Raw genomic sequence first — 15,020 nt, forward strand, 5'->3', positions numbered from 1 at the left:
AAGGGTTTGCCAACCACACACTTATTGACCCTCTAATCTTCAATAGCTATAATAAATATGTAAGGAAGTCTGTGGTATGTGCCTTCAGTAAATTTGACATTGCAAGCCCTTTAGAAATAAATAAATAAATAAAAAAGTAGGTAGAGAAGTGAAATTTTCCAAACACAAGACAGAATAAACATTTAAGGCCCCCAGGGGTGTTCCAGCACTGTCTGAGCACGTCCTGGTGGCCAGCCTCCCGGAATATCCATTCTGCCTCTGACACGGACACTCCCTGCAGCCTGAGACAACCCTCTTCATCTGCTGTGATTCAACTCTCTTCTATTCAGACCACTACACACCAGACCACAAAATTCTGTGAGAATGATAGCGGTTCAAAATATGCAAGTGCTAGAACATTTGAAAGAAACAATTATTCACAGAAACAGAGAGCTAACGCCCTTACCTCTGGAATAAGTTGGAAGATTGCATTTGAAAATAGAGTCCCGATAGCCAGCCCCACAAAATAGGTCAAAATCTTGGGGAAATAAGATTTCTTTATCAGCGGAGTCAAAATCAATCCGAGGAGAGATGCCAGATTAATAATTGTCACTGACAGGAATCCATATCCCCAAACTGTGAATCAGAAGGAAAGATGAAAGATTATTCAGAGCAAAGGAGACAAATGAAGTCTTAACTCTACATTCCACTCAAAATGAATTTTTTCTTTAAAAGCTTGAAATTTGTTCTTCTAAACAAAGCATCTCGATAAAAACTACATAGCAAATTGGGACCACATAGCACAACAAATACTAATACAAACACTGTGTATTAGTCCTAAGCCATCATTACAGATGGAAGAACTGTATTGCTTGCAGAGAATTTAAGTATTATGTAGATCAGAGACAATCTGCAGGTCCACAGGCTCCGAGCCACCCAGTTTCATCTATTGGTTCACAGCCTAGTTAAAACTCAGTCTTTCAGAGGAATACAGAGGCAGTGTGAGTTTCAGGGGAAAGGTACAGTAGGTGGGTGGTAGTGCGTTCACTTCAACATGACCGTAGTTGTTGACATTGAGCTTGTAATAATCACTTGTCTATAAGCACCTGTGGAGAGCACCTTCTTGGGGAAGACAGTACCTCAACCCTCCCAGCTTAAGACTGAGTTGGACTCAGCCCAGTACAGGAAGCCCTCAGGAAGGGAACACACGGGGGCAGAGAGAGTATCCACATTGCACAACGGACCCTGTGGGGCCCAAGTTATGGCAAGAATACCCTGTACAGTAGAGACCCTGGGGAGAGAAGGAAGTGGTGCGTCTTTCACCTCTTTATACCCAGGGCCTGGAACCCAACAGGTGCTTAATAAACGTCGCTTAGGATGAAGTGGATGAATGTCATTCTAAGCTCAACAACTAATGGCATGTATGACCTATTGCCTTTGGGCCTCAGTTTTCCCGTTATCCTAAAGGGACTGGTTTTTTAAAGACACAGTGGGAATGTGAGTAGAAGGTATTTTGAGTGCAGGACAGTCGAAATGGCCGTGCAGGCTGACATACAAATGGCCCTGAACTACGTGACATGTGGCTTTGCCTGTGGCACCCACACACTGGGTACAAAGACAATGTGAAAGATTAGAAAGCTGGCTCCACATTGCTCCTTCTTTGTCCAGAAACCATTTTAAATGGCCACTTTTGTCATGGACACAATCAGCTAAGTACCAGAGAAACACTTAGCTGATCATTTCTCTCACCACGCCCCAGGCACTGTGCTGAGAGACTAACACATATTAATTCACTTGATCCTCACAAAACCCTGTAAGGTAAGAACCACTATTACCTCCTTCGTGCAGTTGAGGAAACCAAAGCATGTGGAGTTCAAATGAGCTGCCCACGTCACGCAGATAGCAAGTCATGCAGACTTCAAACCTACACAGTCTGTCTCCGGGGCCCATATTTTTTAGCAATATGCTTCATTACTCCTGCAGAGGCTATTTAATATTTAAAGAGTCCATGGGGCTCACAAAACTACAGAGTTTATAACATGCTTTATGACTACAAGACTGTCCACCATTATTCTAGTTCGACTGATTCTGTCTATAAATAAACAGTCTTAGCAAATGTTTGTGGCGTCTAGGATGGGAACCATGATTCCTGCCAACAAGCAGCTCAGATCTTTTGCTTGGGCAGCTGAGAAATGTGAGGACACGCCCATACACAAAGTAATATAAGGCAGCCCACGCTGAGTGCCAAATGAAAAGAACAAATAATAAATGTTACTGCATTACCACACGAATCATCACAGACTAACCATTTTACCTTCTCCACTTTCTATCAGTTCAAGACTCCTGACCATGCCCTGCAAAGTCATCTCACTCTCCCTACAAATGTCCCCTTCATTCCCACTTATTATCTTATCACCTAAAACAACACTACCTACTCTCCTCAGACTTTTCACGTGGAGAAAGTTCTTGACCCCACATCTTCCTCCACAATATATCTATGTGTAACATCCCTTGACACGAATAGCCTTCTATTCCATCACTAGCCTACATGCACGAATTCATTCAACCAATATTTATGACCTCATTGTGTAGACAAGATACATACAAGTTGAAACTAAAATAAAAACACAAAGGAGTTTTTGAGTACCAAAGAGAGGCAAAGCCACATACACATATTAAACTTCTCACCTTCCCCTAAAAAATCTTGCTTCACTACCTTTGTTCACTATCTCCATAAATAGCAGAAATATTAGGATCCATTTCAATTGCTCATTCTCTACCAGTCAACTCCATACATGACTGGTGACCAAATACCACCAGTTCTGCTTAAGATATCTCCCTGCAGCTTCTCCATCCTCATTACCCGTGCCTTGAGTTCAGGCCCTCACCATCTCTCACTCCCTCATCTGATGCATTATGACAGTTTTCTGACTGGCCTTCCTTCGCAAAACTTAACATGGGCTTATTTTCCTAAAACAAAACTCAGACCATCTCAGGGCCCTGTGTGAAATTGCCCTACCTCACCTGACTCCCAGACAGCCTCCCCAGTGTTGTATACCCCCTTCTCGACATGGCCTTTACGCAGACACAATATTTTCCAAAAGCGGAATTGCCTTTACTTCTGGCTCTCTGTCTGGAAATATCTCTTCTTCATGGCTCCCCAGGCCAACTCAAAGGCTCCTTCCCTGGCTCCTCTCGGTGGCAGTTCCTTGCTTGTCAGGCTTTCCATAGCTCTTTGATTGAAGATAATTGGGCCACTTACCATTTCTTCTGTGCTACACCAATTTTATCAATATATTTGTCTATATCATATAAATTATGAGATCTTCAAGGAGGGGGCTATGTCACATTCACCTTTGCTTAGCAAATAGCACATGTTCCTTGACAAATGAATTAATGAAGTTCATATTTCAAGGTGCAGCCCTGAACTCCATCAAAAAATACCAATTCATCTGCTTATCCAATCTTTCTAAATTTCCTTACTATTGTGCACATTTATCAGAACCACTTGGAGAACTTTGGGAGTGCGAATCATCACCCTTCTGGGCACACTGCTCAGTTTCCCCCTTCTCTCATGGTTAGGGCATTATTCAGGGGGGAATCCAACACCCACTCACCCGGGGCACCAAAGAATGGGTTAATGTAAAAGCATTCCTTGGACCCCCTCCCCCTCCACACACACAGGACTTCCTCTAAGGGTCTCTTTCAGACTTCCTGCTTCTTAGTGAACTCAGAAGTCTTTAATAAATTTTCAAGAAATGTTAGTAACAATAGTTAACATTGAATGCCAGGTGTGTTAAAATTCTTCTAAAAACCTCACCTATTTTAAGTCATTTCATTCTCCTATTTCATAGATTCTTTATAGGAATAACAAGGAACAATGTAAAGTTAGTTGTCCTAGTCCCTAGAATCTAGTTAATTCTTCAATAATTGTCGTATCATTATTTTTTTAAATAGTAAGTAGACCATGATATAAACTTTAGTTCATTTAACTCATTGCTACACGGTGAAAGAACAGCAGATTCTGCCTCCCAGCCGAGCTAGGAGGCCTGGGCTGTCTTCTTCCCTCAGGTCCCCTACCCAGGGAGAGCCATTTACTCTCTGGACCTAGAGGCTTATGTCATCGGTTGTACTATGCAGTTGGACTGTGTGATGCTACAAATAAAATTCTATTGTTCTTATCTATTACTTGAATTAAACAGCATTCTGTGCCATCATCAAAAAATGAGGCAATTTTGGACCATTAAGCTATTGCTAAAACTTAATTTAGCCCCTAGAGAATTTAATTTACCATCCTTTTATTGCATTCATCAATATGAGTTTATAAAGCACCTGAAAGGCAATCTCAAATTCACGAAATATGATGTCTCTGATAAACGAGATTGGTATCTGGCCCCTGAAACATCAGCATGAATGTGTTCATGAAATCCTTCACTCCTTTGGATTACTTTCATTTGGATTTTTTTCATTCCTTTGAATGAACTCAGAATTGACTCTTTACTAAATGAGCAGTTATATCAAGAGTCCAGGGCATTCCATTATTTAAAAAACATGTTTCTCTGTGGGAAAAGAATGGGCTTCCACAGGCCATGGAACAAGGTAAACTTTGAAAACATATGTAAGGAGAATGAAGACATAGTCTTCCCGCCCTGTGCCTGGCAGCATCCTGGGCACTGGCATGTGTTAACTCATTCGATGTCCCAGCAACTCTGTAAGGGAGGTACCATTCTTTATAGGTGAAGTAAGTGAGGCACAGAGACAATAAATGAGTTGCTCAACTTCACACCGCCTCACTGACATACAATAATTAATATATTACACCAAAAAAGGCAATATATTGTCAAATTAAACATCCTAGTATATTAGTAATGACAAGTACTCTACTAGTTTCGCTAATTCTCCAGAAATGTGTATATGTTTCCTCCACCCCATCCTACCCACTCTAGCCCCATTTCAATTCATGAGATAATGTGTACCCCAAATATTTGGTGAGATATAGAAGATGGAACTGTTGATTTTTCCATTTTATGACTTTACAGTGTTGACCCTAGAATTCTCTCACTTTCTGTTTCTACTTCCCTGTTTTTACCTACTGGTTCCCGAGATAGAGTAAACCTGAGAATTGCGGTTTAGAACATGTTTGAATATTAGCAATTAACCTGCACAGAGAAGAGGATTTGCTTCTTCTGAAGTCTCACCTCCTGTACTCAGAATTATATGTGTTATATATGTTTTATTGAACAGACATATATATAGTACCTCCCAGACAGTACACATAGTACACGCCAGACAGCATTCTAAATGCTTTGCGAATATGAAGTTATTTAACCCTCACAGCAACCCTAGAAAAAAGGTACTATTTTAGATGAGAAAACGAAGGCAGAAAGACATAAGTAAAATCACGTGCCTACCACAGCTAGAAAATCACAGAGCTGGGAGCTGAGCCCAGCGGGGCAGATTTCAGAATCCACGCCTTTACTATAGAATCTGCATAAGCGTGGACACGTGCTTGGGGATGTGTAAGGCACAGCTAAATGCCTGTGTGCCTGGAGCATAGTGAGCAAGAGGGAGGCCAGAAGGAGTGATGTCCTGGGAGAGCCAGGGGCCTTGTGGTGGACAGTACACTGATTGGATTTGAATTTCAATGTGGTGTGAAGACATTGTAGGGTTCGAAAGAGGAGAACCCTACTGTCAGTCAGTGTTAGTGCAGAAAGCATTTACTGAACGTACTTTTGAATGTAAAATGCAAACTGCATTCAAGTTAAACAGACTTGTAGAAATATAAACACACTCTCGGTTACTATATATTCTATTAAAAATATTTGCTTGAACAATTAGCTCTAAAATTATTGTTATTCACTAAGTGGATGATTATACTTATAAAGTATATGAGGTGGTTTCCATTCCTTCTACATGCAAATACAGGAGGTGAAAGAGAACATGGGTTCTGAGGCCAAGACAGCCTGGGTTCGAATCAGGCTCTATTTTGTACAAGGTGTGTACTCCTGAGCAAAGGACTTTAAGTCTGAGTGCCTCAGTTTCCTCCGCTATAAATTAGGAACAACAGATCCTAAATTATATAGTTGTATGAAGATTACATTAGTCAACAGGCATAAAGCACTTAGAAAAGTACCTGCAACATAGTCAGTGCTACATAAGAGTTGCATGTTATCATTGCTTCTGTCGTTGTTATTGTTATTCCTGTTAGTCACATGAAGAGGTTGAAGTATATAAAAAAGGAATCATATATATACATATATATATATATATCATATATACAAAAGGGATCTAAAAGTATGTAAAACAAGTATTCCCTTTGTCAAGGCTTCCCTTCTATTCTTCTCTATTATGCTTATGTTAGGTATGCTCACTCAGACCAGGGGCCTCAACTGCCATCTTTAACATAAATGACATATTTCCAACCTGTTCTCTGAGCTCCAAATGTGTGCATGCCACTGCCTACCTGACATCCCCTGCTGGTCCACATCAATGTCTCAGACTGACCATGTCAGAAGCTCATTGTCTTGCTCCTCGCCACTGGCTTCCTCTAAGAACAATGGCTCCTCCCCAGTCTCCTCCACCTCGGGGGAAATGGCACAGCCATCTACCCTCCTCCAAGGACTCAAACCTTGATTCACTGTTCCCTCCCCCACCTCCAAACCCGAGGCAAACCACATTAGCACGGCTTCTGAAATCCATCCTGAATCTCATCACTTCTCCTCACTCCCACTTCCCCCACCTGAGCCTGAGTCCCATCATCCTGAATGCCAAGAGCCTCCTGACTGACCAATCTCCATGCTTCTACTCCTCCTCCATTACTATTTATCCTTCTTACTGCGAGTAGAATCATCTTTCATGCATCCAGATAAAACTATGTCGCTCTCCTCTTTAGAACCCTACAATGTCTTCATACCACTTTCAAAATAAAATCCAATCAGTGTACTGTCCACCACAGGGCCCTGGGCTCTCCCAGGACGTCACTCCTTCTGGCCTCCCTCTTGCTCACTGCACTCAAGGCACACCGGCATTTAGCTATGCCTTACACATCCCCAACCAAGCACGTGTCCACACTAATGCTGACGGTTCCCCCAAGCTCGAGTGCTCTTCCCCCAGAGACGATCTTGCTGTGGGTGGGCCTTTCCCCCATCCTCAGTCAGGTCTCTGTTCAAGTGTAATCTCATCAGAAAGGCCTCCCTGTCTTCATCTACATTCACACTCACCCACCCTCTCCTTCTGTTGTAACCTGCTTTATTTTCTTCAAAGCATTTATCCCTCTGAAGTCCTATTACTTATTTGCTTGTGTGTATAAATGTTTATCACGTTACTTCTCCACTACATCACAAACCCTAATAGGGAAGGGAATTTTTCTTCCTGCTCACAACTGAATCTTCAGTACATAGAACAGTGCTTGGCATGTTCATTCAATAAGAATCTTGAACAAATAAATGATTACAATGCCCACGTGGGACTGGGTGACAATTTGAGAATAGCAAGAAATGGCACACAGGTACCAAAAAGACCTCCTGAACAATTCATTGGTTTATCTCATTTGTGGAAAAAAACTCTTCATGTTTAAGTATGTAAACTACTTTATACAGTAAATGGGTACTTCTTTCCTTATATTTAAAAAAATTTTGCAGTATCTATGGCAATGCATTATAGGCACTTAAAACAGTCACTGGTGTTTTCTTTCATTTATGAAAATTACAGTGATAATAATTCAGTACCTTAAGATTTAATCTAGAGACACACTAGTTTTATTAACAACCCTTTGCCAACACATATAGATAAACTAATAGGTTTTTAAATAATATTATAAGCACAATGTAATGTAAATTAACTGATCAATTTCAAACCAGATAGTTAATATGTAATCCAATGTGCACAGCATAAAACATGGTTTTAAAATCCGGAATTGGGTTCCATAAAGTTATTAAGCGGTACCAAGTGTGATTTTGACTCCACATATAGGGAGCACAACTTAAGAAGCTTACATGAGTTCTACTTATTCTTATTTTGAATACTTCCAGAATATCAGTCCTTTACCCAGGGATCCTATATAGATGAATAAAAGCAGTAAAGCAGAAAAAGAAGTATGTTAACTTCATTCCAAACTAGCCCATAATCTGTCCGAAGAAATGGAAGAAGCAGCTCTGACGTACCTTCAGAAAGACTTGGTTTGGTTTCGGGCTTGGACCGCTCGCCACAAGGGTGAAAGTTCAGTTGCTGCAGGACCGCAGGGCAGATGACGGAGAAGTTCGAGCTGCTTATCTGGGTAGCGTTTGAAAAGCCGTGCAGGGAAAAGATCTCTTCAGCTGACAAACACTGAAATAGAAGAAACAAAGTGGACATACGTATGTTGACGTAGTAAAAAGCTCAAGCAAGAGACACTACAGAGACACCGAATGTTTCCTCTAGACATCCGGCACTAACTTTTTATGTAATAACCCTCTACAGAAATGAACAGACCCCTAAAACTGTACAACGGCCCACACTTCCTTAAACCTAGAAACGAGAAAAATAGAAAAAACTTTCTTGATCAACAGTCTACCTGTACATCGCCAGCCTAAAAGTAAGAACTGGCCTGGGGATTTCCAAGGACTTTAGAACAACAGGCTTCAGATGATTCAATATTCTTAATCTTCCCTCCCTGCTTTCCTTTAGTTTGAATGGATATCTTGAGTGAGCTATTGGAGTGTCTCTCTGTAACACTTCTCAGAGACAAAGACCAGGCTCCCTTGCAGTTTGACAGTTCGGGTATTCATCCATCCTCCTTGACAGTGATAATCAGCATAATCCCAACACATAAATGTTGTTTTAAAATATATCTTTGGAACAAGTGGTTGTTTGTCAAAACATGTATTATGCTCAATCATAACAGGTAGCTTTCTTATATTATACAAAGTTTTGAAAAGTGATGCGTGGTTTAGAAATTCAGTAACTATTAATGAGAAACAGAATCGGCAGAAAAATTTCTCTGCGAAAAAAAAGTAACTATTTAAAGATATCATTTTACTTTTGGACAAGATTTAACTATAAACTATTTTGCACATACATTATTAAGAAGAGTATAAAAATTAAATGTGTTGCTATTGCTAATGAATGTTATAAGAATTATAGAGTATGAAAAACAGCCATTCAGTCAAACAGAAGAGTCTGTCTTTAATAAATACAATTGAGAGCACTGCTTTGCGTACTTCGGCCCATATTTAAACCCTGCTGAGACCTTAGCTTTGTATAATTCAATGGACTCAATTGTGTCTTCCTAAAGTTTGTATATTGATGCCTTAAGCCCTGATGTGATGATTTTTGGAGATGGAGCCTTTATAAGGCACTGAGGGTTAGACTAAATCATGAGGGTGGGGCCCTGCTCCAATCAGATTCCCGGGCTAATCGGAAAAGACACTGGAGAGCTTGCTTGCTCCCTCCCTCTCTCCACCACGTGAGGACAAAGCAAGAAAGCAGCGTCTGCAATCCAAGGAGAGAGCTCTAACCAGATACCAACCCTCTGCCACCTCTACCAGTGTCTAGAACTGTGAGAAAACAAACTTCTGTGGTTTAAGCCACCCAGTCTATAGTATTTTGTTATGGCAGCCCATGCTCACTAATACACTATGAAGGATACTAAAAACTCAAAAGTTTTTGTTAATTGTTTGACCCTAAGTGCTGTCATTTTCTTCACAACAAAAACAATAAAACTCACAATGTAAGATTTTGAAGACAGGAAACCACTACTGATTTTGAAGGGGAGATGAAAAAACCATCAAATACACCCTGATGTTTGGAGTTGTCAAAAGCTAACAGTACAATTACCGTAAAGAAAATGTATACATTTAGACTTTTTGTAAATGTCTAAGTATGTGCCCCCATTGTTCCTTATTCAACAGACGCACTCCTCCAGGTCCGTGACAATGGCTGCTGTGTGCCATTCCTGGAAGAGGAGACAGTACACTCAATGCTTTGTTAACTGTCTTCCTCCGTTGAGAATAGGGGATAATAAACTAATGAGGGAAGACAATAGCTTGGTAGCCAACTGGGGGAGGGAGAGTGGGTATAGTTTATTCATTACCATGTAACCACACTGCAGCATAATTGCTAGGTTCAAAAATTACAGAGTCCATGTGGCCCAACTACCCACTGCATGGTTCCAGGAATAAGTGGGTGTCGTAGTATAAACACAAAGCAGCACTGTGCGCCTGCAAGAAGTCTTAACATACTTGGACTTCAAGTTCCTCCAACTATAAAATAAGAGGAAAGGGGGGAAGCTGCTGATAGGTAATTTACAAAGCCTTCTCAGAATTAATATTCTATCATCTCCTAAAACTTGATGTTGGTTAAACAGTTCTTTTCAAACTCCAGTTGTGACCTCTTAGTGGGTCAGGAAGTTCACTTACTGTCAGCATTTTGCAAGGAAGTGAAGAACAATATGATAGAAACTCCAGAGTATATCACACGTAACTAGGATAACTACTGCTTAATCAAATTTTACAACAGCTACACATTATGCATACCATGTACCTGTACATGGGATCACAATGCAAAGTTTATTTCATCTATTATTAATGTGGTAAAGATTTCATTTATTTATTTTTAGAGAGGGGAAGGGACGAAGAGAGGAAGAGAAACATCAGTGTGTGGTAGCCTCTCGCGTGCTCCCTACTGGGGTCCTGGCCTGCAACCCAGGCATGTGCCCTGACTGGGAATCAAACCAAGGACCCTTAGGTTCGCAAGCCAGCACTCAATCCACTAAACTACACCAGCCAGAGTGCAAAGTTTATTTTTTACCAGCTGGGTGAAAAGGGTGAAGGGACTAGGAAGTAAAAATTGGCAGGTATAAAACAGTCATGGGGATGTAAATTGTAGCATAGGGACTACAGTCAATAATTTTGTCATAACTATGTATGGTGCTGGGGGGCACTAGATTTATTAGAGGAATCACTTTGTAAGTCGTGTAAATGTCTAATCACTATGCTGTACGCCTGAAACTAACATACCATTGAATATCAACTGTAAGTGAAATTTTTAATTTTTTTAAATTAAAAAAAAAGATTTGCCGTAAATACCATCAAATGTTTGAAAGTTACTACCCTAAGGATGCCCAAGGTGTCTGTTGTATACCTTAAAAGACACTCTCCTACATACAGTTAGGGAAAGAAAGATCACCAAGGGAACAAATAATCAATATTGTAAGACAGCTGGGAGTCTGGCTGAGCTGTGCAACGTGTGTGTGGCCATTCTGCGTGGGCAGGTACTCATGGATGATAACACTCTTACAGCGGCAGCAGCTCCATCTCAAGAAAGAGCAAGTAGGCGGAGAGATGACAAAACTCTAGACCTCGCCTCATGGCATGAGAACAGGGGCAGAACATTAAGAGAGTACTCACAATGTGGCAAAACAAACACTAATGGCAGGCCGGATTTATTGAAAATAGTTATCTACCAGCAAGTAGAAAAAAAATTATACAGCAGCCAAATTTTGCTTTTAAATAGCTTTGATTTGATTTTATTTTTTCTTACTATCTTTTGACTCCCTTCCCCTGTTTCTCCCGCTCTCTTACCCTCTCCACCTCTGGCAACCACCAACCTGCTCTGCACATATATAAACTTGGTTTTGTTTTATATTCCACATATCAGCAAGATACGGTATTTGTCTTTTTCTGTGATATTTCACTTAGCATAATGTATGTTAAATCTTACCATGTTACCACAAACGGTAAGATTTATGTCTTCATTGTGGCTGAGTACTATCTCATTGTATATATGCACCACATCTTCTTTACCCATTCACCCATCAGTGGACACTTAGGTTGCTTCCATGTCTTCGTTGACACGAACATGGGGTGCAGGTACATTTTTGAGTGAGTGCTTTTGTTTTCTTCAGATAAATATCCAGAACTAGAATTGCTGGATAATATTGTAGTTGTGTTTTTAATTTTTTGAGGCACCTCCACACTGTTTTCATAGTGGCTGCAGCAGTCTGCATTCCCACCAACAGTGCACAAGGGTTCCTTTTTCTCTACAGCTTCGCCAGCACTTGTTGTTTCTTGCCTTTCTGATAACAGCCACTGTGTGAGGTCATACGTCATTGTGGCTTTGATTTGCATTTCCTGATGACTAACGATTTGAACACCCTTTCAGATACCTGTTAGCCATCTGTCTGTCTTCTTTGGAAAATGTCTACTCGGATCTTCTGCTCATTTTTTAAATAGACTGTTTGGTTCTTTTTGTTGCTGACTTGTATGAGTTTTTCTCCTGTGGAATAGGTTGCGTTATTTTGTTGATGGAGTCCTTTGCTATGCAGAAGCTCTTTGGTTTGATGTAGCTTCTTTCTTTTTTTTTTAATTTTACATATTATTTATTTATTTACTGCTGTTATTATATTTGCTTTTGGTCTCAGATTCAAAAAATTATTTTCAAGACCTGTGTCAAAGGAACTTAGTATCTAAGTTTTCTGGTTTCAGCCCTTAACATTAAAATATGTAACCCATTTTGAGTTAATGTTTGTATATGGTATAAGATAGTGGTCAAGCGTCACACTTTTGCATGTGGCTGTGCAGTTTTCCCAGCACCATTCATTAAAGAGATTGTCCCTTCCCCATTGTATATTCTTGGCTCCTTTATCCTAAATTAATTCACTATACGTGCATGGTTTCGTTGCTGGTGAAAGTGGGCTCATTGTGGTGTCACAAGGAAAGCTTTCCAGGAGACCCACAAGGGAGGATAAGGTCTGGTGATAAGATTTCCTTGTGGCACCAGGTACAAGATCAAAAGAGTTCTGCTGGGTTTCCATTGTCCCATCTCCAACTGTCCAGCCATGGACAAAGTTCCAATCTTGCCTTCATCAGGACAGAAACAGGGCCAGTGTCCTGAGCTTCTGTGTCATGCCAAGGCTAGTCCATGTTAAAGCTTTGTCCAGTTCAGCCTTTATCACCATCCAGCTAGCTTAGCTTGTTTTCTGGGCTGCACCTTGGCTGAGGCCCATGTTTCCTGTCCACATGGCCACCAGAGCCCCGGGTGCCTGTTAGTCCCATTGGGTCACTATGGAGAGAATGCATGAACAATGAGGCAAGCAAGAAGGCTCTTTGTTAGTTGGGATTATGTTATACCAGGCTTGGGAAGGACCAGGCACTTTTTCAAAATAACCAATCAACTTTCTGAGTTTTTGCAGGCTTCTAATGGGTCCAACCCCTAACCAATCTATTCCTTACATCCTCTGGGGTTTTGTCTCTTATCCAATCCAATCCCTGTTCTAGGCTAGACTGGCAGGCCTCTATGGTTGCCATTCTGGCTCCTACTGCATATGTGCTTACCTCCCCCTTTACTGTTCTTTCTTTCCCCACATTGCTCTGAGGGGAAGGACAATTGTTCCCTGTGAAGTGTGTGAAGCTGCAAGGTCTAAAGGAAGGAAGCAGGCCTATGCTCCTTATTTTATTCTGCTTAAGAATGTCTGGTTCCCTTTGTTCTCTTTCTTAAATAATATTTAGCAACCAATGCTCAGTTTTATTTGTGGGCTCTCTATTTTTTCCATTGACATGAATCTGTTTGTATGCTAACATTATACTGTTTTAATTACTATAGCCTTATAAGATAGTCTGAAGTCAGTGAGTATGATACCTCCAGCTTTGTTCTTCTTTTTCAAAATTATTTTGGCTACTCAGGGATTATTGTGGTTCCATACAAATTTTAGGATTATTTTTTATAGTTCTTTGAAAAATGCTATTGGAATTTTCATAGGGCATTGAATCGGTAGATTGCTTTAGGTAGTATGAACATTTTAACAATACTGATTCTTCCAATCCACAAGCATGGAATATCTTTGCATTCATTTGTGTCTTCATCAATTTCTTTCATTAATATCTTGTAGTTTTCAATACATGGATGTTTTACCTCCTTGGTTAAATTTATTCCTAAGTATTTTATTCTTTTAGATGCAATTGTAAATAGAATTGTTATTTTAACTTCTCTTTCTGATAGTTTGTTATTAGTACATAGAAATGCAACAGATTTTTGGGTACTGATTTATTATGCTTTGATTTCACAAAGTTGAACCTCAAACAAAGAAAGCAGTTGTCTAAGAAGGGGCAGTGTTTCCCAGAGCAGGGACAAACAGGATGAGGGCCTGAGTTGTGAGAGCAACAACAAAACCAGTAGAACCACTAAGGAAGTTCAAGCATTCTCCCAAACATAGCACTTCACCTCCAAAACAAACATGAATAAGTGTTAAAGCTGGTAGAGACCACTAAACTCCTCAGAAAACAACTCAGAGTGATTGGTTAGCCGGAATACTATGTACCTCAAAAAAACACTTCATGAGCTTTCAACATCTCCTTCCAATTTACCTACTGAGCTTTTCTCCTATCTATTTGTTTTCACGATACTGCTATTCTCCAGAGTGCCTCTTGATGCTGACTGTGGCTTTGAGCTTTGTGCTATCAGAGACAAACTCCAGCCATCAGCTGCCCTAATGTTCAGTGGGTTGACTTTTTCCTAAAGACATTTCCTTAATTTTAATGAAATTACTATTTGTTAGTCTCTTGCCACATTAAGGTAAATCTCAAATGAGCCTTATACACACAACAACCAAAGTAAAGTAGTAGAAGAGGTAATAAGGGGGTTTAAACACATATAAAAAAAGATTTCAAATTATATTCAAAATCATGTTAGCAAATAGTTTCACACTTTTTTCCTGCTTCTTTCCCTCCTCCTTCTTCCTCACCTATTCTGACTAGTCAAAAGTTAGGTTTGGGTAGTTTTGTTTTGTTTTTTTGCGGGGAGGTGCTTCTTTTCCAGACATATTTTTGTGGGAATGAAGGAGGCTGGTACAGGGAGGGATGGGAGGAGTGAAATTTGACTGATTAGGGCAAGTTCCTCACTCAACATTTTGTACAGTTGAAATCTGCTTGTGATAAATGCCAAAGAGTTGAGCAAGATTTAGGATTACATACCTGAGATAATGACACACACTCTCCACCTGACTCAACTTCAGTCAGCTCTCTAAGTACTCTAAGCCTCGGCCTTGTATCTGTTCTTGGGATGGTGTG

At 40.3% G+C, this 15,020-nt stretch overlaps 1 protein-coding gene across 1 annotated transcript in view; it reads right to left on the bottom strand.

Moving 5' to 3' along the window:
- Nucleotides 1-15,020, bottom strand: part of SLC39A8 (solute carrier family 39 member 8) — a 69,220-nt gene that overhangs the window by 37,090 nt on the left and 17,110 nt on the right. Inside the window, exons 3-4 of the mRNA XM_037036263.1 lie at nucleotides 8,142-8,304; nucleotides 446-615 (exon numbers count right to left, since the gene is read on the bottom strand). Of these exons, the coding sequence (XP_036892158.1) occupies nucleotides 446-615; nucleotides 8,142-8,304 (333 nt within the window). The remainder of the gene's footprint in view (nucleotides 1-445; nucleotides 616-8,141; nucleotides 8,305-15,020) is intronic.

The sequence above is a fragment of the Sturnira hondurensis genome, unplaced genomic scaffold (genome assembly GCF_014824575.4).
Source record: "Sturnira hondurensis isolate 20B ecotype Veracruz unplaced genomic scaffold, ASM1482457v3 Scaffold0022707, whole genome shotgun sequence".
NCBI lineage: Eukaryota > Metazoa > Chordata > Mammalia > Chiroptera > Phyllostomidae > Sturnira > Sturnira hondurensis.